A 24,525-nucleotide genomic window follows, 5' to 3' on the forward strand; every position below is an offset into this window, starting at 1 on the left:
TCTATTCTTCACCGCAATGCTTTGGCAAAAAAAATAAACATGTCAAATTTTGAATAATAAAAATCGGAAATAAAATACCGAAAGAAATTATATGCATTGAATCTTTGATTAGAATTCGACCAGCTCACGAAACTTGACATAAAATATGTAATTTGGAACATCCCAAAAAAATACAAGATTTCTTTACGAAAATACTGTATACTTTGCAGGGCTTATGATGTGTTTAAAATTCGACAAAATAAACACAGTTCTAATTCTAAGAATGAACGATATTAGATTTCAGAATTTGTAAGTGTTGTGAAGAAGATGTATCCATATTCCATTATTGCTAATTCAGAGCAAAACACTTATTGTAAAAGTAAGATGCAAGCAAAGAGCCGTATATTCTTTTGATAAAACAAAATGTTGGTGTTTATTTCAGCTCAAAGGTTTGATGAATACAAAAAAAAATATATATAAGATATTGTACAATATGTTAATCTTGATTTTATATTATTATTATTAGTTGTTGTGGTTGCTGTTTTTGTTTTGTTTTCATTTTTTCTCATTCTGATGCTCGACATATTTATAATCGTATAATCATACATACATAATAATAGTACATAAATGTTGCTCTCTTGTTACCCCCCAAAATATTAAACATAATACGCATTGACCCGCAACTAAAGGTTACCAGTTATCAATTGCATAGTTTTTGTTGTGTTTGCTTCTTTAGTCATATATTTTGTTTTATTAATATAATATATATGTATACATATATATTCATTATAATTATCTAGTTTTCCACAGTGCTGTCTGCTGTTGCAGTTCTTTATTTGCTGTTACAGTTGTATCTGTTGAATCCCTTTTAAGTACGTGCGCACAGGAAATAACAATTAATCGGGTGATAGGTTGTGGAAATGTAGGCCACACGGTGTGCTGAGCTTATGTGCCGGCTTCCAACACTGCGCTTCTGTCTCCGTCTGTATCTGTACGCGTGTGTCTGTGTCTGTCAATCTGTCTCTGTCTGTCGAACGTCCATCGACGAATATTGTGTGACGTCACAGCACAACACAACTCAATCCTGAGAATTGTGCCTGCACTGCTGTAAGTTCACACGGTCCGCGCGCCAGCACTTGAAGCCTTAATTGATTATATAAAAAAAAAAGATTTAATACATATTACATACATACATACGTATAACAAATTAAGTTTCATTTATATAATAATAACTATGCACTCTATCTGCAATCTTAATCGATATACGAACGTAAGTGTAACGATCGATTGACATATCGATAAACTGCTGCTTTCAATCCGGAAATGCTAAGCTTGAATAAATGCGCTGCGCTTTTTGCTATACACAATTTGTCACATTTCAGTTGCGTGTTTGAGTTTTTTTTTTGTTTGTCAGTTAAAGTACAATAAAATACATTCGCTGTTATTGTTAATTGTTGCAATTTTACAATTTAGAGTAGTGGCTATGTAATGTAGCTTGACGCTTTTAAATGACTTTATTGTCTTACATTAAAACTGAATGTTGTCTTTTACATAAAAACTATTACACGCACAAAAAGGCAAATAGTCGTAAGAATAATAATAAAATTATTAATAATAATAGTAATCAATTGTATACACGCACGCGGACACTAATCAAAGATGTTTTGACAGAAAAATCATCGGGGAATTAGGTACACATATATATACTATATAAATTATAAATTATGCTTTGTGTATTTTTATAGCAACTGGTTACGAGCACACACGTCTACCAGACGCCACGACAGTCTGGCAACGCTATGCGATGCTGCTGTTGCCCAATTCTTCATTCACGGCACACTCGCTCTTCTGGCGTCCTTCTGTATGAGTGAATGTCTGTATGTGTGTGTGTGTGTGTATGTTAACTTATTTTACAATATATGCGTGTGTGCCAACCACTGTTTTTAGATGTGCTCCGTGTGTTTGTATGTCTGCCTGGGTGTGTGTGTCTGTGTGTGTGTGTATGGGAGTGTGTGTGCAGGAGTAGATGTCTTTAGACTTTAGGCAACGCTTACTACGCTTGCTTCAAAACACGCATTTATTCGTTCGATAGTTGCTGTTCTGGGAAGCCGCTGACCTCCGTCTGTTCTACCAGCTGCTGACCATCCAGCGTGTATTGAATGCGCAGACGCATGCGCAGCACAGCCTGTTATCCAGAGAGAGAGAGAGAGGGAGAGAGAGAGAGTGAGACAGAGAGAGAGAGAGAGAGAGTGAGACAGAGAGAGAGAGATGAACAACAGTTTTAATCACATAATGCAAATTGCATATTGCTTATCACAAACTTACATTGGATGTGGCCACAACCCGCATTTCCTGTGTGATGACGCCACCTGGAGGCAGCACAGAGTCAGACGGCGTCAGCATTTGCAGTTTAAAACTCTTCTGCACCGCTGCCTGTAATAAAAAAAAAAATTAAATCAGCCCCAAATTACGAATGTCCAACAGAATAAATAAGATAAACAACCACACGAAGTAGACGCACCTGTAGCACATACTGTTCCAATGTATTGTCTGAGCTATTTGTGGTTGTAATGCAAATCTTCATACAGTCACTGCCCGGCACCGGCAACAACTGCACCACCAGTCCATTCTTGTCCAGGGCCGTCAGTTTGGCACGCTGCAGAGGCTGCAAGAATTAATTGATTCGATTGATCGGTATGCGAAAGAAGGAGCTATCGTTTATACGCATACGTACCACTGTCACATTGTTGGATACTGTTGTCGGATTTAGTTCACCTAGCAGGCTGCTGCTGTTCACATCGCCGCCAATGGGCGGCACAGCAGCAGTTGATGGCGCACCACCAACGCCAGCGTTCAGGCCTCCCAGCATGCTCGCCAGATCATTGCCGTTAGTTGGTATGCTGCTGGGCTGCATTGAGTTCAAGCCCCCAAAGCCGCTCAGATCGAGGCCACCGAGCATAGTGTTCATGTTGGCGGCACTGTTATGATCAGCTGATAGATTAACGCCCATGACGGCTGTCGTCGAGGCTGCCGACATGTCCAGATCGAGTAAATCGAGCAGATCCTGATTATTGGACACCGTCGCATTGGACGTGACATCATTGTTGGCGTTGCGTGTGTTCTTTTTATGCACCGCATTAGACAGATCTGTGGCCATGGCCAAATCGCTGGCACCCACCGACAAATCTGTGCTGCCTAATAAGTCCAACAGGATATTCTATAAGGCGAAGGGAAAAATGAAGTTAGATCGCTGCATGCCAGCATAATGCCAAATGCACTCACCGTATTGTCACCCATTGTATTCATATTGCTTTCGATTAAGGGATGCGTACCACTGCCGCCTAACTCGATGCCATTCTCCATGACATCCGGACTGTTGTCATCGAAGGAGCCGCCACTTTCGCCATTCTGCGAACTGATGCGACTGATCTGCATGGCTGGCATCTTCTCCAGGAGTGGCGGACGCAGATGCTTGTAAGTTCCGAATAGTTGCGTAAACTCAACGCCGCGCTGCTGCAGATCCACATTCAGATGGCTGCCAAACGAGGTAATCAACGCCTGGATCTCTCTGCAATCAAAAACGCAAAAATATCAAAACACTGAATATTGAATACGGGTGAACAATGCAGAAACCTGGGAACGACATCACTTACTCTACGCACTGCTGCAGGCGCGTACTCAGCTTGGCCAGGGAGATGAGCGCATATTGCTTGCTTGTGGTGGACACTTGAGCAGAGGTTAAAAACTTATGATACACAGCGATCAGATCGCTCTCCGTGGGACGCTCAAACTCTGTGAAAAGTTAAAAAAAAAACGTGGATTAACTAATTGCCTATTGTATGACCCGACCCTGCAGAAGGCATTCTAAGTTTTTCCTGCAGACGACTCTATGTTAAGTATATGTGTGTGAATATCTCAACTTAAGGGTACATACATATATTAATAACACTCTGCACATGGTTTCTTTTCTTAATATAAAAGTCGGCCAGATCGGACCAATATAACTGATGTTGGCACTGCCGTTCAAAAGAAGAGCTTAGTTTTCGGATCCGAAACCGATAAGATATGATGATTATATAAAGGACAATAACTGTGCCTTTTCGTTCCGTTCGTAGTTAACATAAAAATGTATGGAGGGGTGGGGGCATATCTTATATTCTCTTTTGACTCACCATCCTCATTAACGCCGTACATGAAGAGGTCGCCGTACTCGCCTATGGCCCAGACGGCGACCTGCAACAGTGGTTGCTTGTCCTCACAGTGATTGGCCACTTGCAGCGATTCCCAGAATCGATTCGTGATATACGTTTGCTCCGGCACGGGACTGCTGGACACCAGCTGTATGGTGGAGGAGACCACATCATCGCGCACATAATTGCCGGCCGCAATCAAAACGCTCAACTGTGTATCGAGATGCCAGCGCGAATTCGGCGAGTAGCGCTCGGCGGCCAGTATCATGCCAGAGCTGCATTGAGCCTTGAATTCTGCGTCGGCTTTCTCGAGGAACAGCAGCAGCTCCTTGGTCATTGTACGTATATTTTGTGCATTGATCAGCGCAAATGACAGCTCCATTGCTCGCCGCCGTATCGACACATCGGGATCCTTGAGGCACTCCAATATGGTGGTGCGATGCCGCTGCACCGCCGACGTATCGGCGTGGACAGTTCGCAGCAGCGTATTCAGCGCCACATATCGTATATTCTTGTCCGAATTGAGTAGAAAGCGTCCCAGGATGTTCACAGCCAAGACGCGCAGGCCGCCCTCCGAACTGCAAATATTATAAATGGTTAAGCAACACACAGAAATGAACACAGCTGCAGCAATTAATTAGTTAGCTCTAAGGCTACTTGTAGTCCCAACAGTAAGGACGTCTAATAATGTTTCAATAAGGATTCACACATACCGTATATCCATAATGGATAACACCGTCTCATAGAGAATGGTGTTGCCAACATTCTTGCTGGTCTCCGTATTGGTGGCCACCTGCGCCAAAATATCGTTCATTGCCTCCGAGGCATCCGGATCGTTATGGCCGAGAATGCGTAACAAGCGCAAGATTTTCACCTGCAGGAACGGATCACTGACGCCGCTGACATCGTGCTCGGGCGAGTAGCCGCCCAAGATAAGGCTCTTTAAAATGCGCACCAGATTCGGCACGATCTATGGCAAAAGGAGGCAGACGGAGAACGTGAGTTTAGTGCATAAGCATAAGCATATGTATGTGTCTGTGTGTGTCTGCGTGTGAGAGAGAGAGAGAGAGAGGGAGGAGAGAGAGAGAGCGAGAGAAAAAGGGAAAGAGAATAGCAGTATAATGTGAGTGTGTGCGGAAAGCGGGTCGAGTTATGTGTTTGGTGCGTGTGCAAGAAAGAGTAGGAAGAAAGAAGGTGGAAAGTGCAGCAAAAACTAAACTAAACTAAGAAAACCCAAAATATTGGTTGTCTTTAAGATTGACACAACCGGAAGAGCTTCACAGAGTAAGCTCTTTTCAAAATTGTCGTTTTTTCGTTTTTTTTTTAACCTAACAGAGTGTAAAAACAATACCAATGTGTGTATAGGGGAAGACGTTACAAAAACAAAGAGCGACAAGAACAACAACAACAACAATTAGATAACAACAACAGTAATAGTGTTTAATTGTAAGTTAAGGCACAAATCACAATCATACCTCTCGATTTCCGCTATCCTGGCAAGCAAATTACAACAAATTTCATTTTGTGTTTGCGCGGTATTCGATCAAAAACAAACAAGCGTTAATTTGTAATTACAAAATGTCGATAGGTGTCAAAAATAGTAAGTGGCAAAGCGTTAAGAACGATAACGATAACAAATAAAAACAGATAGATACGAATCCATTCGCAGAAGGCGTCAAGAAAAAGCGCAAATCAGAAGAGGGCACAAAATCATAAAATAAAACTATATAATACAACATACACTAATATGGCCGCCCACATATCTGAAAATGGGGGTGGATCGGAGCGGATCGCAAGCGATGCCTGGGAACCGTTGAAGGCCTTTATTTCTTTTTGTTTTCACTTCCATATGGAACACCTTTCGCTGATATGGGAGCCTATCTGCCTGTTAGCCCAGCTGCCAGCTGTGAGCTGGCCAACAACTTACCTTTTTGAAATGCATCAACGTATCCGAACTGTTCTCGCACATTTCCGTAATGAGCGTCACCCCGGTAATAAGGATGCCTGCAAGAGCAAGTCAGGTGAATGTTAATGTAAATTTATTTATTTTAAATTGATTACAGTATTTCATACACACTCACCGTGATTTTTCTCGCTGAGCAGCGAACGCGTTGCCGGCAAAAAGATCTCCATCAGTTCAGGCACGCGGCGAATAACTCGAAATGCGCAAAGTGTTGCCTTTTTGCGTATATACGTATTGGGCGATTTCATGAGGCGCTCAACCTCGCTGGCCAAATCACGGGCCATCTCTGGCGATGCAATGGCGCCCAGAGTGCACAGCGCCAATCCAACCACAAACTGTGTCGAGCTGTTCAAATCGCTGCAAATTACAAGAACAGCCAGAACAACTCGTTAAATAGACTGACTAAGCTTTAGCTATAGCTAAAAGACACTTCTATTACGAAGTCACCAATAGTATGCTGCCATAATTACAACTAATTTCATGTACATACTACAGATTATAATATTTAATTGCCTGTGGCTAATTGCCAAGCCAAATGTTGCTTTTTTTCGCTTACTTTTTCAAACAATTTGTGATCAGCAAATGGACATCCTGGCGCTCATCCAGCAGCAACATGGCACCCAGGTAACCAATACGTTTATCTGTAAAACGCGTGCTGGCCGTCAATTTGAGGCATTCGAGCTGGCCAAAGTGTGCCGGATAACCGAGCATGTGTATGTACAGCAGCTTGGCAATGTTCCGACAACTGCAACACACAAAAAAAAAATAAATTAAACCAGGTTAAAATTATTGAGTCGTTTACGTAATGCAATTGCAATTAATGGCCCACTCACCGCCATACGGAATCCTCCTCGCGGAATGTGCTGCGTATGTAGGCGCACTCTTTGTTAACCACGGCCCGCTCCTCGGCTGCGGTGCGGGCGGCGCGTATCTGGCGGATAAGATCACGCAGTCGTGTGGGCGTTGGCATTCTAACTGTGTGTGGGCGAACAACAAGAACGAGTCAGTCAGTTACATTTGAGACGAAGAAGCAAAAGCAAAGGCAAAGGTTTACTTACCTCTTTCGACGGCCTCTGTGAACGCCTGCCGTATGGTGGCCATATTGAAGGCAGGATTGAATCTGTTGGGCATACAATTTAAATAATTAGAGACTGATATGACCAACTGAACAATATACGTATGTATCTATGTATGTTTGCATGCATATTAATGCCAATTTGTACATGTTAAGTGGTCGCTCGAAAATTAGAATATATTGTTTTCATTGCTTCAGTTGACTCTTATATTTTGATTGTCTGTAATTTATACAAACACAATAAAAATTAAATGTTGTTTGTATATTCGAGTTTTTTGGAAATGCCAACAGATTTCCAAATAAATGATAGTAAAAAAAAAACAAATTGTTCGCGAACATGTAATAAATTTGTTTAATGATTGAAAACTTTGAGTTGCAATTTTCGAGGGATCACTGTACATTAAAGACGCATACCCATGCTCGGAATTCATTGTGAGGCGATGCGGCTGCTCTGCTGCTTCGGCGGATCTGAAGCACTTTGGTTGTGGCAAGCAGACTAACTGCTGATGTTACTGCTTTTGCTGCTGCTACTGCTGTTGATGGTTATATATCTTGCTCTGCTTCCTCTACAACTTGCCGGCCTATGCTTTTATGTTGAACTTCAATTGTAGCCGTTGCTGCTGCTCCTGTTGTCGTTTCTGTTATTATTTTTATTACAGTTACGTTGGCGAGGTGGCAACGAAAAAAATAAAATAAAAAATGCGATCTCGAGTTTCGCACACTTTGCAACACTCGCCACCGTATTGCACAGCTCAATAACAGCAACAACAACAAGAACAAGAACAACACTGACAGCCGGCCGCTATTTGAGTTGAGTGCAGCTTTTGCTTTGCTTCACTCGTCGCTCACTTTTGCTCGCACTCTCCCAGAGAGACACACTATTTTACAGCGCTCTCTTTGCTACTGATAGACTGTTAGATTTAGCAGTCTGAATCTCACTCGATGTGTTATTATTATTCCTAACACAAATCTCACAGTGCACAAACAATATCAGTAATAAACTTGCTGCTGTTATGAAACGCTAACGCTACACACAAATATATCCATATATATATATGGCTAGTAGCTGCGTATGTGTGTGCGTATGCCGAAGCTTAAACAAATATACAGCACACATGCACAGAAGTACACATGATCTGTCGTCGCTCAATGCAAACAAAATGCTCTGTGCCCACACACACATTCGTACATATTGTAGTACCTTTTTAACTGGCATCAGTTACATATGTTCACATATATGTGTATATATGTGTGTGTATATGCATTTATGTAGTTGCCAGTGCTGGCCAACGAAGCGCACAACGAAAAAAAAAATTTAAGAAGGGAAAAAATAGGCTAGGTGTGTGGGGTGTTAATTAAGACGACAAAAAATGGAAGAGGCTCACAGCAAATGCAAAACAGCTTGCACTGCTGTTGCTGATGAAAATGAAATGATTAATTTACTTGTATGAATAATGCGAAAATCGCACTTGAAGCGTGAGCCGAGCCGAATAGACGATTAGCGCGCATTGAGCTGACAGCGAAACACATTCACGCACACAAACAGAAACACAAACGGCGAGAGACTTATCAAAATCCAATTGAAATGAGAGACATATAATTCTAATTACATGCTCCTTAAAACGTTGCTCTACGCGAATGATAAACAATGCAGTCAAAATTGCCACATAAAACGTTTACAACTGATTCAACTTTTGTTTAAAGGCCCAAAAGGCAGTCACAGTCACCAGTCACCAGTCATGGCTAAAACCAAAACAGCTGCCGTCATTGCTGTCTCTTATCGATACCCGATATCGATATGGGCATCTATCGAGTGCATTGCGTGCGTTGCAAAAAAACAAAAGAAAAAAATATTTCACAGAAAATACACGTATTTGCTGTTGCGTGTCTGCTTGCATGCACTCTCCTTGAATTGAATTGAACATGTATTATTGTTAAATATTATATTACTTTCTGCTCTTGTTAATCGATGTGATTTCATTGGAAAGCCCAAGTAGACACACACGCACAGACACCCACACTCACACACATGTGTACGCGGAACGCACACAAGCACCCACTGAGTTAAGCGTATGCTCCTTTTTGGCCACAAGAAAAACTAAACATTAATTAATTGTGAGTTTGCCACAAACTCTGATTGTCGATTTTCTTTCTGCTTCGAACTCTTGATTGCACAAAATAACGTTCTGAACGTTTGATTCGTAGCCACCTGCCGCCTCCGACTTCCAATGCAAATTTTAACAACGCGACAAAAATGCTCGTAGAATGTTGATGATGAGCGCAACAGTAGTAGTAATAGTAGTTGTTGCCAGCAGTGAGAGCGAGAGAGCGCTAGTATGCGGTTGACATTTCGTTTTGACAGTAGCAGCACTGTTATCGGAGCATGCAGCTATCGATAACTGTGCTTGCCGATTCTGACGATGACAACTTATTTCGCGCAGAACGCAATTTAAAAAAAAAAAGCAAACCAATCAGAAACGCCATCGCTTGCAACTCACCTGCGATTGTTCTCCGGTGGCAAAACGCTCCAATCCTGCTCATAATACGGATACATGATTCTCGCCTCTGCCCAATAATAAACAACACTGGACACTAACTAACTCAATATACAGTCCCAAATACGAACCCCGCACAGGTAATGACACTGGAATAATGATAAGCGGTTACGCTGCTTCACATAGACAAGGAGCGAGTGAGCGAGCGTACATACGTGTTATCTAATGTTTAAGTTATTACGATTCCAATTCCCACTCACACACAATCACAATCAACGCAAACACGCCTCACTCTTTTTGTCAGCGATTTTTAGCTTAACCCAGCTTGGCTAACCATCATCATGTTCCCAAAGTTGCGGTTTCCAGGTCGACGCGGATTAACGAAACACCACACACATACGCGCATTTAATGAGCAGCCCGCGCGATTGAAACTCTGGCAATAGACTGAAATTACTGAAAGTTTGTGTCCCTTAGACTCCATCGACGATTGCAGAAGAGCAGCCCATGTACATATGCCCAGCATGTGCACCTAGCGGGGCAAAGTTGATATAGTTATCGTAGTAGACACTCTCCCATGGCTGCCATGGTATACCACCATCGTTCGTTGAATACACAGACACATACCAACCATTCTAACTTATCTGTGAGGAGTAGGCCTGATAGCACTGATAGCACAAATACCAGCCGTGAGAACGGTTCGTTATGGATAAGCGAAGTCGTCACCGGCTGTGCTGATAAGTGTCAATGCGAGTCCATGACAGGTAAAAGTTAATAGCCACCGCTCGCAGTATTCATATGTACATATGGGCATTTCCACTGAAATGTTCAACATGTCATCACGCTCGAAAAATAAACAGTTTAAGCTCTTCTATCTTTAAGGGGAAGATAGTTAAATGTTTTTGCTTTCACGTGCCAACAGCTGATGAGAAGACTATAAAATTGAGCTGAATTACAGCTGACATCTTTTTCTCATGCCTAACGTGCGCTTGGATACGAAACAATGTGAAATATATATATTAAGGGAAATATATAGCACGTATCTAATGTTAAATCAAATGAAATATTATGGTTTGTACGGCTTCAAAAAATATTACAATTAATTTCATTTAAAAAGCTTGTCCGTTTTTTATACAGATTTTGGATTTAGATGATATACAGATGAGAACCCCTTGAATTTTTATATTACGTAACATTCGTTATTGCTTCCTTATATCCTAGCTGCTAGTTGTAATAATATACACCAAGGGAAAAACAACTTTGCATATTTTCAGCTTACATACATATTTAAGCCGTCTGATTATTCAGTGAACGACTCCCATATCTCCGTATATGTGTGTATAAAATTGACGATAGCTGTCCTTCATTAAAAAAGTGTGTGTTTTATGTATTTAATACATGCTTAACACTATGGCCTACCTAATGTCAGGAAGCCACTACTCTACAAGGTTCTCACTATGTTCTATGTTATATTCTGGAATCTTTCGTAGCATTCATTCAGCATTGCATCCTTTGTGTGCAGCTCCTCAATCGTTTTCACGGGGCGGGCGAACCAAAGAATGCCGCTTAATGGCCTCCACCAGCCATTTGATTCCTTCGTCGACACCTTCACCAGTTAACGCCGAGACTGGTATTGTGAGGCAATCGCGCCGTCCGATGAGGGCGCCAGCCTGTTGGAACACCGGTTTAATTTCGCGCACGCCCATCACATCGGGCAGATCCTGTTTGTTGGCCAGTATCAGCAGCGGCACCCCCGACAACAGTTCATTTTTAATCATTTTATCTGCAAATGAACCAACATTAGTTGGCAGATGTGAAAAAATAGTGGCTGAAATGACATTTTACCAAATATGAGTTTGGACTCATCCATGCGTTCACGATCATTCGAGTCTATCACATAGATGACGCCATGCGACTCCTGATAGTATTTGTCCCACAGGGATTGCAGCTCCTGTTGGCCACCCAAATCCCAGAAATTCAGACGCACGCCCTGCACGTCGATGGTGCCAATGTTAAGACCCACTGTCGTTGTAATTTTTGCGGGGTTCAGACCCTTATAGTTCTTTGTGAATTTGGTCTTGGCCGCCTCCAGATACGTCTACCAATAATAAATAAATTATTGACAGCATTTGCAGACGTGTCGAGTCGTGTCGTGTCATGTCTTGTCGGCCTTTTGCATTATGCCGGAGTAGCTTACCGTTTTGCCCGCATTGTCGAGGCCCAGTATGACGACACAAAAATCATCTTTTTGTGTGAGATATTTGTAGAAGCCGTGCAGTAATGTGTACATTGTGATTATATATCCCGGCTATACAAACAATAAACAAAATGCTAATGCATTACAATCAACAAACAGTTCATAAATAAAAAAAAAATAAATAAAAAAACGACACAAACACAATACTAGGGTTGTTGCCTTCAAGAAAGCAACCAACATATGATGTATGCTACGATTCATGCATCTACGTCATAATGCGATGACCATTTATATTATGTTTTGTCTAGCCATTGAAGTGTTGTTTTATTTGTCAACAGTGTTTGCAGTACTCGTTTAGTTGATTGGTTGAAGTTGTATATTAGCTTGTTTATATAGTTTTTCATCATGCTTTTAATTCAAATTTAATATATTGATTCACTTATCGCTAGTTCCAGAAGGTGTAACCTTCTCATTGCGATCAACAGTTGCCGGTGGCAACTCTACAATTATACGTACATTTTTGCTGAGTGGTCTGGCAACTTCACCTAGTGGTGCCAGAGCGCACAATTTAGCGGCAAATTTGAAAATCATTTTCAATGTACTGGTTCGAAAATGTCGAAATAAAAGCTGCATTTACAGCAATCCATTTGTAATTCGAGGTAATATGTAATCAACATTTAGTGTCTAAATATATTTAATATTATGTTGCTTGCTTGTGGGCAGCCCTTTTATTTAAAACACCCAATTATCAAGTAATAATATATATATTTTATTTGGTAAATAATGAAAAATTGCAATTTTCTTGTCTTAAATATATAAAGTGACTTTGATTGGTATTGTTGCATTTCAATATATGTGTATATACATATATAAATATAAATATATGTATTTATATATATTTAAATTGTTTAGCTTAATTAATTATAAAGATACACACATTTCACATTGCACATTTTTGCCGTCCACAAACACACGTGACAAGGGGCGTGGCCATGCCAATTAGACTTCCTATATTTCTATATACAAATGCATGTATGAATGGACATATTTTGTATATTTAATATTAAAGCACTAACAAAAAAACAAAAAAAAATACGACGCGAAAAAAAAGTAAGCAAATTACAATTACATATGTGTGTATATATATATATATATATATATATATATATATATATATATATATATATATATATATATATATATATGTATATATGTGCATGTATACAACTAGGTGTACGTGTGAAACTACCAAATGCAAGAATATTCTAAAAATTGGTTTAGGCTTACAAAATAAAGTCGCAGCACACAATAAGTCAATGAAACGATCCGATCGACCAATGGGGAAATATATATTACAATAGATGCGCTCTGCTCCGCTGCTCTCGGATCTGCTGAGCGGGGCTGCCTCATATGGGTTGAATGCCTGTCTGTCTGTCGGTCTGTCTAGCTGTCCACTGTTCACTGTCTATCTGGGCCTTGGCGATATTGTGGATTTTGTGGTTGGCCGCTGTGGCGCAGCCGCAGTTGGCGCCGACGTCACAATTGTGTTAACCTGTATTTATGTGTGTGTGAATGGGTGGGTGAATGTGGTCATGAATAATTTGTGGCATGGTGTGTGTGTGTGTGTGTGAGTGTAAATGTTAGTGTGTTTGGAGCAAAAACCAAAAATAAAAGAACAGATTACATATCGATGCGACCGGTTGTGGCTGCGTTGCGATTTACTTTGGAATTGCCATCAATGATTTCCACAGGCTCGGCAGGCACAAAAGCCGAGAGACCCATCAGACCAAATATGTCCGGCGTATAGTGGCGCAGCTGTTCCGTTGCCGGAGTGGGCGTGGCAGCCGTCACTAGTTCACTAGTTGCTGCTGCGTTGCAAAGCATACATATTAGAAATGTGCAAAAAAAAAGTGCAATATTAACAAAGAGTCGCCAAATAACGAAAACATATTTAAATATTGAATTTGTCCATTTCCAAGGCATTGTATTTGCTCAAAACATTTTTGTATAGCCTTGCAGAGGGTATTATAAGTGCCAGTATCAGTACCAATACCCAGATTGATTTGATGTAATCTGATAAGTCTGACTTCGCCAATGAGTTTGAACGCTTCTCTCCATGTGATTTTGTAGCTTACCACAAAATCATCCCTTTTTTTTATCAAAAATTCATTTTTCAAAATTTAAATGTTGTTTTATTTTAGAGGCCAAATGATGATTAAAATTTCGGCGTATCCCCATATGGCAGAAACTTATCTTTTGGCCGATAGTTCCTCTGGCAGCTATAGGAAATAGTGCAGCAAACATACGGATAAATTCCAAGATTAAACAACAACGAACAGACAGACTAGGCTATATAAACTCGTCAATTGATGCTGATCAGGTATTTTTAAATACATATATACATCTAATTGGCTCACCTGTCGCCGAGGCTGGCGTTGGTCGCACTCGTGGAAATCTGGGTGCAGGCGTTTGATAAACTGGCGCCGGCACCGATGCTGATGCGGATAGTTCGCCATGCTGATGCTGCAGCTGATGTTGATGGCGTGGTTGTGGAGTGACGACATATACCTTCTCATTGGTTTGGGGCAGTATGGCCACCTTTGCCTGTTTCCACACCTCAATGGGCGTCGGCGTTGGGATTGTTGTGCGGACATAAAGCGGCGTCACTGGCGGCATCGTTGTCATTGTCGTTGTGGGCTGTGTCATGGTTGTGGTTGTCGTTGTGGGCATCGGTGTTGTGCTGTGACGATGCTGCGAATCGTAGTAGTCGAGCAACAGCAGTCGATTGTCATCGACAGGTTGGTAGTGCTTCAGATGAAGTTGTTCCAAATTGTTAATGGACGTGGAGAGATCACCGCTGGCATTATTGACAGCGCTGACGCCCAACTCGAAGCCGCCACGCGTCGTCTTCGACTGTCGCATGGATGCAGTGGATGCAGTTGGTGTAGCGGGCGTCGTTGTAGTCAGATATTCGCTGGGTATATGCTTGGAACGGCCACGTATGGTTGGTGTGCTGGGACGATGCGACAAGGAGTTGTACTCCTGCTCCGTCCATCCATCGATGTTATGCTGCAGCTTCGAGATGTCCACACCAAAGAATGGCATCATGGGACGCCGTTTTGTCTCTCGCTCCCGCTTTAGCAGCTCGCGCAGATTGGAGGCGAGTATTTTAGTTAAATATTTGGTGGTGCGCCGGGTATTTGGTGGCGGTGCCGCTGTCGCCGTGCTCACCACCTTTGACTCTTGCTGCTCGTGTAGCTCCACATCGTTGTCCTGCTGATGCTGCTGCTGATGCTGCTGTTGGTGCTGCTGGGTGGCATGCAAGCGCCAATTGGGCATTTGTGTCCATTTGGCTGGCTCGAAGGGTCGCGGCTTCTGTTTCGTCGTATATGGTATGATCACCTGCTGAGGTCCTGGTGGCGACATGCCAGCATATTGTCCACTGGCATCAATGGCACCGTAGGTCGATGTTGGCGTTGGCTCACGCGTCGGCTGCACCGGACGGATGTGGAGATCGGAGGGATCTCGGGTAAATGGACGTGCGCCGCTCTGCGCGTGATTGATGGGCGAATCGAGCAGACGTTTGGGTGTGTCCCGTTGCCGACCATCTCGCGTATGGGTGGAGACCATCAAATGATTGTTCAGCTCAACGGCGGCGGCTGGCGTCGGTTGCTCCGTGGTGTAGATTAGCTGATCGTACAGCGGCGTCACTGTGCTAGTTTCACTGGACAGCTCCTGATACTGTTCCGCATAGTACAAGTGCTGGTGCTCCTGCTCCTGATCCTGTTCGTGCTGTTGTTGCTGCTGCGAGGATGCCGCGGGATAGTTATCTGCCGGCGGTATCACTGTAGTCTGTGCCTCCAGGTGACCCAGTTCGGTGAGGAGCTGCGAGGCAGGCAAATGCTGATGCACTGAACCACCGCTCAAATCCTCCAGTTGATAGCGCACCGTGCTAATGTCCAGCGGAGGCACTGGTTCCGATGGCTGCTGCTGCTGCAGCTGCAGCTGCTGTTGGGAATGATGATTTGTGGGCAGCGATGTTGCCACCGATGTCTGGCCGAGATCAATGGCATGCGACTGCACATACGTAGCCGGATATTCTACGGACGTAACAAAATCCGTCAACTGATGGCTCTGCACAATCTCAAAGCTGCTGCTGCTGCTGCTGCTGCTGCTGCTGCTTTCAGCTGGCTTAAATGGTCGAGCGGATTGTGGTGCATTTGATGTTGCTGTTGGCACAACGGGCACCGGTCGCAGCTCCGAAAGGGCGCCAACATTCTCTGCGAGCGGTCGAAATGGTTGTGCCCTATAGAGTGGTGGCATCGCCACATGACTGAGTCCCGGCACCGGCGCCGAGATGGGCACAAAGATGCTCTGTGGCGGTGCATGGAACTGCACAGCACGCTGTCGATGCTGAGACGCCTGCCCCAAAGGCTGTTGCCAGGTTAAAATATGTTGCTGCTGATGTGGCAACTGTTGTTGTTGCTGCTGCTGACCCAGCATGGGTACCCAGGGATATTTGTTGCACAGGCCGCACGGTTTGCCAGCGGCATCAAAGTGCTGCGCCGGCTTAGGATACGCATAGTTCAACGAACTGGCGCTCAGTTGCTGATCCCGGGGCAAGGATGCAGCTGCAGTTGCACCTCCCAGGCCAAACCAACGTGCCACGCGTGTCATGAAACCACCACCGCCACCATCTTGTGCCGCAGCCGGAGACGTCGCCAGAGCCGGGTAGCCCGCATGTGTGAGACGCTGCGCAACGGGTAGCGGTACTGATACTGCTGGTGATCCGGGTGGTGCTGGTGGCGGCACCAAATGATCAGCTGGCTGCGGCGGCTGCGCCGATAGCGCCAGCGATGCTACCGTCATCAGCAGCGTTGCCAGCGCCAAATAAAAAGTTGTCAACTGGCTGTTATTTGCCTGCAACAAGACCAAAATGCAGTTAGTGAGTGGGAGTGCAAGAGAGCAAGTAAGAGCGAGAGTACACTGAAAAAAAACCACACACTTTCTACAAAATGAAATACAAGATATACCAGAAAGTATTTTCCGGCATCCCGGAGATAAATGGAAGCGGCTTCATTGCCTTAGTTAGATGTCCTAGATCAAGAATATATTGTCCTTAGCATTTGACAAACAATATCTCAACTTCTCCATACACTTTTCTTAACATTTTTGAAAAGTTATTAAGCTAAATATGCACAATGAATTGTATTTCGCTCAGTGCACTCATGTCTGGGGATCGCAGATATGCAGATATGCTGGCTTGAAGAATTGATTGCAACTGCACTAAAATTTCACATTTCACTTTTCGGTCAATAGTCGCAGTGAGACGACAGCCATTAATTTTTGGCCAAATTGGAGCAGGCCGTAAATGATTGGCATTATTGATCCGGTTACGCTGCCAGACCCAATAAGCACAGAGCACCTGCGAGCCGGTTATGCGACACCGTTTCACGGCCAAGGTTTGGCCTGGCTTGAGCTTGAGGCGCCACCCAATGTGATTGGCAGGGGGTGCGGACAAACAGGTAAACTGGTTGTCTGCTTTGCCCAAAAATAACTTGGTTATTATAGGAAAATTAGAGTACCATATTTTAGGGTTAATCCAAAGACGAAAAAGGGTTAAGATGTATAAAGATACACTAAATACACACATATATGTATATTATAATATACTCGAATATTTACAAATAAAAACTTAAAGCTTAGCTGTTTTGTGGCTAAAACTGAATGAGATTTGCGTGGAAATAAAAAATGTTTTCTTGTAGTCACCCGCTAAATGCACAATCAATCAAAAAAACTATTTCATTACATTTTCATTCAGGCGTGAAATATATTGGAGTTCTGATTTGTGTTTTTATTAGTTCATTTTGAAGTATTTACGCATAGCATTGATAGCAGTATTTTTAATTGTGCCGATAAAATGAGTGACTATGCCAATAAAAAAGAAAAAAAAGAATTGGCCTATTAATACCGATTATCTGATTGCCAGACATTTCATGTGATAATGCGTCATTTGAAATGAAAACCGGCCCAAAACTGATTACAAATATTCGAATGTATGTTCAACGATAAGGCATAACATCAACATCAATATCAACATCGACATCAACATAAAAGAGAGTTGCCTGCCATAAGCCAAAGGCATAACCGATACGGCATCTTCCATCTTGCATATGTACATATATTGAACCCACAATTCTACGAATATTACGAAACTGAAATATACTCGGAATAAATATGCAGCCCACATTCGATCAACTGGCAATGCGAGTTACTGCCAATCTCTTCGCCCCGGTCGACCACTTGTGGTCAAAACGATGAATGTGTGAAACAGTCAGTTGGAATTTGTAGAGGCTTCTTTAGATTAAAAGCCAATTAAAGTCAAAGTCACGCACATCCAAATAAAAATAATGTCAGAGAGATAACAACCGATAGCACTCCGGCTGACCAAGTAAATCAATTAAATATTTGCGACAATTCACAAAAAAGGAAAATCGACTGATTTAGAGACTTTTCTATGGTAAATTGTACAGGTTTTATTTGTATCAATTATAATGCGTTACTCTTCACGAAAGCTCAGTTCGATAATCCACTATTTAGTATTCTCTAACATTGATATTAACTGCTTTTGCAAATTTTTGGCAATATCTATTTAATTCAAATTATTCCACTGTGCACAACAATATATATATATATATATATATATAGACATATATGTGTGTGACTATGCGTGTGTCGAATGAATTTTGGCTAAGTTGTTGCTTTCTCTGCACTTGCGGGGCGGGGTCGTGGCCCAAATTGTTAATTGGCCCAAACCAATTGCCAGCTACCGGCCGCCAGGTGGCGTCACAATTATCATCAAGTAACTAAGCAACTAATTTTTGTTGGCAATGCTTTTGCTCTTGCTTTTGCTTTTACTATTGCCATTGCCATTGCATTTACTTTTTCTTTCTTTCTTTCTTTCTTTCGTGGCGACCACAATACACAAATACCAACTGCATGCGAGACCAACGATGAACCCACAAAAATGTTGAACTTCCTTCCATATGCGCCTAAATGTCAATTTGCCATTATTTATGGTTACTTTTAACATTCGCCTCGCTCATTGACATCCAAACTTCTCTCCTTCTTCCGCCCTGTCTCCATATCTGTCGTCTTTCCTTGCACCCACTTCAAATGGGTATAAAGGGTATAATGAAATTGTGCAAAAGTATCCTACAGAAGGACGCAACTCCGAGTCCATTAAGTGACTTTCTTAGATTATCCATCGTTGAGATGCGCCGCAAAAAGATGTCGAAGACACTCAGCTCGTTGAGTATTTCGACTCAAATCGGCATCTTGGCCCACAGTCTCCCATAGCGAATACGATTAAAAATAATCGGCTAATACTCAAATAACTTTGGCATACCCAAAAAACGCATTTCATCGAAGAGCTCATTTGAATCTAAACAATGATCTAATTGCGCGACACACAAATATCTCACTTAATAATTGCACAACTTGGTTATTTGCTAAATTCTAGAATAAATAAGTAAATATTTAGAGCATAGAGCATATTTATAGCCAATTAATTTTAATAGAGAAGATTGTGTAAAGGAACTTAATTTCCTAAATCTCTGATATATTGATTCATTCAAAACGGCTTCGATTTTACATATAGTCATCGAAGTTCTACGAAATTGGTTCCAAATAGAGTATTAGATCCTTCACGATTTTGGGCAGGGAAAGCCGTTTGAACTACGACCTTATTAAATACAATTAATTTGCTAATACTAAGACTAAAAAACTAGCATTGGATAAAACAATATCTATTGCATTTATTGGTTGTAAGCTCATTAGGATGCCGCTAATTAACATAATGCATACATAATACTTATGTTTTGACTCAGTGTCAGAGACAGTGTCAACTTTGACCCACAGCTACTTTTGGAGCTGCCAACGGAGCTAATTATGTGAAAACGACAAGCAGCACATTCAGCTCAATATCAATGGCACTGGAAATGGGTAAGTAGCCAAAAAAAAAACAAGAGAAAAAAAAACAAAAAAAAACGTGAACATAACAACTAACAATGGGCGTTGACTTTCTCATAGTTATTTATTAAGGATGAGGGGGGAGTGGGTGGTGATCAGGGGATCAGTCGTCTTCTCAACTGGCACCTCTTCATGTGGGAGAGGGCAGAGACTCAACGTAATTCAATTAGAGGCGCTGCGACAAGAGATCAAAACAAAAGCAGCGTCCAAAATCTCCGGGGGTTGTGCGGTTTATGGCCAAAATATTCACGCTGCTGCTGTTGCTGTTGTTGTTGTTGTTGTTGTTGTTGTTGTTGTTGTTGTTGTTGTTGTTGTCATTGGTAATAAATTGGGGTCAACGCAATTTCGAAAGAAAGTGAAATTCTGCAACTGCTGCCAGCTTCAGCTTCAGCTACAGCTGATGGATGAAACTAGCCTCTCTCCCTCTCTGTCTCTCTCTCTCTCTCTCTCTCTCTCTTTCTCTCTGTCTGTCTCGCTGTCGATCTCTTGGAAACCCGTTTCGTGTCGATAATGGAGGCAACTGCTGCTCAACTCCTTTGCATGCTGCAACCTTGGCTTTGCTCTTGAAAACGCCATAAGGTTTGACAAACGACCCCAGCGTGCAGACAATACACACACACACAGCGACACACACACACACACACACATACACATGCACAATGACGGACACCAACATATGTATTCATATAAAATCCAAAGTGCACGCGATCCAACAATGCGCCTGGGAATCTTTTAACGCCGGCAGCGATGCTACATCAAACCGCAATTGTTGTCGACCCTATATACATACATGTCTATAATATAGACCCTATATGCCATATATTTTGTGTGTATGTGCAAGCATATACACTCAGAAAGAAAGGCAGTCCACCAGACATTCTTAGTATATTGAGTTAGAATCAGACTAACATGTATAATATCTAATTTGATCTGGCTCAAGACTTGTTATTATTATTATGAAATATGTTTTGTTTTTACAATAACTTTAATAAGTTTCAAATGATTTTATTGTAAGACTTTGTTGTTCTCAGACTAAGAGTTATTTTGTACTTGAGATTTAAGTTCTGTTTGTCATAGAGAATGCGGTTCTAACCGATAACGGATTTACGGATTGATTCAAGATTCTTATTTATTTTTCTCAGTGTGTCTGGCGTCTTCCTCGAGTCTGTGTCTGGCAACGAAAAGTGAAATTGTCGATCAAAAATGTGAAAAGAGGCGGCAAATGCAACAACAAAAACTGTCACAAGCGTGAAAAGCACAGCACAGCACAGCACAACATACATATGCATGCATATGCTCATATATATAACGGGATTGGGTTTTCCAAGCAACAACAACAATTGCAATTACAGTTGCAGTTGCAACAGCAGCAGCAGCAGCAACATTCGCAATAATTCACAGTAGGCGCCGCACATATTTCTTTTGCTGAAGGCAGCTGAAAGAAATTAATTATGAAAATACTCATCGTATGGCCCGTAAATATTGCTAGAAAAAATCCAGCAACGCCCATACGTTCAATGTTGCACGGCAATACAGTAGCAGCAGCAGCAACAACAATAACGAAAGCAATGTCTTTTTATTGTCATATGGAAGTGCAAATGATTATTAAGTTGGAAAACGTGACCCATAAAAAGAAGCATTACAATTTATTAGGTTTCTGAACCAAACAGCAAGAGGAGAGATGCAAAAAATGCAAAATAAAACAAGTGAGAATGATTGCAGTGGGGCGTAACCAACCACGGAATACTCTCTTATCAATTTATGCCTTTATTAATTGTTATTATTAACAATTAATTAGTTAATTAATCAATTCCTGGCTGAAAATGTGCTGCATTTTCGAAATTTCCTTGTCAGGTAGAAATTCGATATAAGTTTAAGTTTGTTATATTTTCTGCTTGTATATTTTTAATTTAACTTATATTAAGAAGCATGTCGGGTTTAAAGTAGTTATTTTGTTTGAAATACTATTACAATGACTTTCAATTCAAAATAATGAACTCAGATTTGACTACAATAATGGGAACTATGAAGCCACGCCCATCAATTGCCGACTTTCATTTGATTTCGCAATGTTATATATACGAGTATTTTGGCTTAAGTGGTAGTACATAAAGACTTTTTCATCTTCACGGGAAGCCTCCGAGCGGATATTTCTGTTGTCTCAGTGCTGCAAATCATTGCACCCTGCGTCTGGACAACTTTTCCTAAAATGACTTGGCGCAAAATACCTGAATAAAAAATAATAGAAATAAGAAAACAATAAAAAACTGAAATTATGCACCGGAATCTGGGACATGGGCAGAGATCACGTGACAAAGCCTCTGGAAAAATTCCCAATAAATTCATTCAATATACATTTGCCTGATAATGCAAACAGTTGGCACACAAATACACACAAAAACTTGGCTCACATACTTGGCTCACAAGCAAACAGCCTCGTTGCTCGAATTGATGGAAATGGATACCGGCACAGATACCGACAATGGACAATCGGTAAGCATTGGCTGTTGCGATGAAACGATGCGAATTTCCATACAAATATGTACCTATGTGGTACCATTATCAGATTATTACGATATACAGTATTATTACGATATAGTGTAGTATGCAGGAATTTAAATACTTCCTGATCACTACATAAATAAAAACAAGTATAAAATACTTATTGTATGAAATGTTCCATGTAGAAATTGGGACATTTATAGTTGCAATTATCTAGAAATTACTTCTAAAACTACAAGCAGTCAAAACTTTGTTAAGGCCAGAGTTGATTTTGAAATTTGAATTTCAAGATTGTAGCTAATAGCAGTTAAGAAATTTATGTAATTTAAACTGTTAGGAAAAAATCACTTTCTGTAGTATTGGGTTGGAACCAACAATAATTAATTGTAATACTTTTAATTAATTTGTTGACTGACAACTGACAACCCAATATACCAAGCTTGAACTTTTGTTATTTCATGAATTAGGATTATGATACAATAGTTTTACAGATGGCTCCAAGTGCTTGAATTAATTTAGGTTACATTTTTGTGTGATATTTGATTAGGCGTAGAAAACAGTTTCAACCTCGACCTGGCTGTACAAATATTGTGGCCTTGCTACAAGCAGCCAACCCAAGCAACCACTCGAATGTGGCAAATTATAATGCTATATAATTTGATTAGTTGCGCTTGTCGCTTGTCTCTGCTTACTGCCAAAGCCAAAAAAAAAGAAGAAAAAAAAAACAAGAAAAAACGAAGACATTTTGCGCAATTTCTTTTATGCACTCACATACAAAGTAATTTGTGAGCAATGCGCTAATGTTGTACGGAATACGTAGCTGACCGGCAATGCGGAATTACATATACGGCAGCAGCAGAGCACCTGCGACACAATATGGAGACACTTTGAGTCTGAGTCTGAGATGGATCTGGAGAGATGGAATGGGAATGGGAAATGTAAAGAGAAACAGAAGCAGAAGGGGAGTCAACAACAGCAGTGACAGCACGCGAGTAATTAACTTACTTATTTTTTCTGCGATTTATCGCGTAATCGCATTATAAACAAATTATTGCCTGCCTGGCGTTATGTTCCAACGATCGATCAGTTAGCGAACCATCAAAAAGGTGGCGCCATCTTCGAGCTGTCGATGTCGCTTTCGATGTCGATGGCGATGGTGATGGTGATGTCGATGTAATCCAGCGATTCGTATTGTCTTTGCATAATGTTTGCATCAATCGATGCTATTGTCATTCCAGCTCCACTCAGCTCCCGGAAGACCGCAATCTGGCGAAGCATTTATCACTGTGTGTGTGTGAGCGTATTTGTGGTATTTCTGTTTGGCTATCAATTACAATTTATAGACACCAGTATGTCCCACGGTTAGGCCCAGACAAGGAAGGTAAAATACAAAAACACAGTCGAGGTCCTAGCACCAGATACTACAGTTATCCAAGTTAATTTCTTATTCAAAATATCTGTTGAACATTCAAGTTATGTTTATTAAAAGTAGCACCGAATAAAAAGTCTTTTTGTCGCCCACTAAAAAAGTTTTTGAGTCATTTTGGGTATTAATTTTGCTTTTTATTGTTTCTTTTTTATTGTTAATAATCAATGAAAACAAAACAAAAACGTGGAATACTTAGAGAAATACGAATTAACAATATATATGGAGAAACATTTTTATATAAAGGTTCAAAAATACAACTTGATAGCGTGCAATACTAGAATCCCTTTTTAAAATAATGGCACTGTGTTTTTAGCCACCATTAAGGGATCCACAATTAATGTGTCTTCCCCTCCCAGCGCACAAAGAGAGATGCACAAGAAAATGTCTCACAATTGGCCGTTGTAGTTCACAATATATATATATAAGTACATTGTGGCCAAGACTCCAAGAGAGGAGCAGATTTCAATATAATAAACACTAGATTTCAATATAATACACAGAAAGAGCTGTTGATGTTGCTGCCGAGTGAGTGATACAAAAGTGATACAGTATAAAAAATAAAAATAATAATAATAATTATAATAACAGCTGCCAAGACTGGTAACATAATCGGCGCATTGTAGATTGTTTTTATTGTTATATCGCATTGTCGCATGGCGCTCCAGT

The 24,525-nt window shown here is 41.3% G+C and overlaps 3 protein-coding genes across 7 annotated transcripts; all 3 read right to left on the minus strand.

Moving 5' to 3' along the window:
• Positions 1–506: 506 nt before the first annotated feature.
• Positions 507–10,099, minus strand: LOC6565122 (AP-1 complex subunit gamma-1). Of its 5 annotated transcripts, none has more exons than XM_001991007.3 (16): positions 9,706–10,099; positions 7,191–7,252; positions 6,966–7,107; positions 6,689–6,877; positions 6,251–6,489; positions 6,097–6,173; positions 5,645–5,662; positions 4,883–5,139; positions 4,152–4,747; positions 3,633–3,771; positions 3,262–3,547; positions 2,714–3,196; positions 2,501–2,644; positions 2,305–2,412; positions 2,034–2,164; positions 507–1,122 (listed from the first exon to the last, which is right to left on the minus strand). In XM_001991007.3, exons 1-15 carry the CDS (start codon positions 9,759–9,761, stop codon positions 2,057–2,059), a joined length of 2,904 nt encoding a protein of 967 aa, XP_001991043.1. In that variant the 5' UTR covers positions 9,762–10,099; the 3' UTR covers positions 507–1,122; positions 2,034–2,056. The 5 variants fall into 5 exon arrangements, with proteins under 5 accessions (XP_001991043.1, XP_032594392.1, XP_043070427.1 ...); XM_032738501.2 differs by lacking the exons at positions 5,645–5,662; positions 9,706–10,099 and adding exons at positions 7,622–7,833; positions 9,417–9,493; XM_043214492.1 differs by lacking the exon at positions 507–1,122 and having other exon boundaries at positions 1,181–2,164.
• A 963-nt stretch (positions 10,100–11,062) lies between these two features.
• Positions 11,063–12,056, minus strand: LOC6565123 (ADP-ribosylation factor-related protein 1). Its single transcript, XM_001991008.3, has 3 exons — positions 11,898–12,056; positions 11,546–11,798; positions 11,063–11,483 (listed from the first exon to the last, which is right to left on the minus strand). The coding sequence occupies exons 1-3, from the start codon at positions 11,988–11,990 to the stop codon at positions 11,227–11,229; spliced, it is 603 nt and encodes a 200-aa protein (XP_001991044.1). The 5' UTR covers positions 11,991–12,056; the 3' UTR covers positions 11,063–11,226.
• Positions 12,057–13,577: 1,521 nt separating this feature from the next.
• Positions 13,578–16,766, minus strand: LOC6565011. Its single transcript, XM_043216024.1, has 2 exons — positions 14,315–16,766; positions 13,578–13,762 (listed from the first exon to the last, which is right to left on the minus strand). The coding sequence occupies exons 1-2, from the start codon at positions 16,764–16,766 to the stop codon at positions 13,578–13,580; spliced, it is 2,637 nt and encodes an 878-aa protein (XP_043071959.1).
• Positions 16,767–24,525: the final 7,759 nt, after the last annotated feature.

Source organism: Drosophila grimshawi, unplaced genomic scaffold (genome assembly GCF_018153295.1).
Source record: "Drosophila grimshawi isolate 15287-2541.00 unplaced genomic scaffold, ASM1815329v1 contig_1006, whole genome shotgun sequence".
In the NCBI taxonomy this organism is placed as follows: Eukaryota; Metazoa; Arthropoda; class Insecta; order Diptera; family Drosophilidae; genus Drosophila; species Drosophila grimshawi.

Coding starts and splice junctions, on each gene's coding strand:
- LOC6565123 (XM_001991008.3), bottom strand. CDS start 11,990: ATGTACACATTACTGCACGGCTTCTACAAATATCTCACACAAAAAGAT. Junction 11,799..11,897: donor TCGACAATGCGGGCAAAACG/GTAAGCTACTCC, acceptor TATTATTGGTAG/ACGTATCTGGAGGCGGCCAA. Junction 11,484..11,545: donor TGAGTCCAAACTCATATTTG/GTAAAATGTCAT, acceptor GTTCATTTGCAG/ATAAAATGATTAAAAATGAA.
- LOC6565011 (XM_043216024.1), bottom strand. CDS start 16,766: ATGACGGTAGCATCGCTGGCGCTATCGGCGCAGCCGCCGCAGCCAGCT. Junction 13,763..14,314: donor AACGCCAGCCTCGGCGACAG/GTGAGCCAATTA, acceptor GCAACGCAGCAG/CAACTAGTGAACTAGTGACG.
- LOC6565122 (XM_001991007.3), bottom strand. CDS start 9,761: ATGTATCCGTATTATGAGCAGGATTGGAGCGTTTTGCCACCGGAGAAC. Junction 7,253..9,705: donor CCACCGGAGAACAATCGCAG/GTGAGTTGCAAG, acceptor TATGCCCAACAG/ATTCAATCCTGCCTTCAATA. Junction 6,878..6,965: donor GAGGAGGATTCCGTATGGCG/GTGAGTGGGCCA, acceptor TGTGTGTTGCAG/TTGTCGGAACATTGCCAAGC.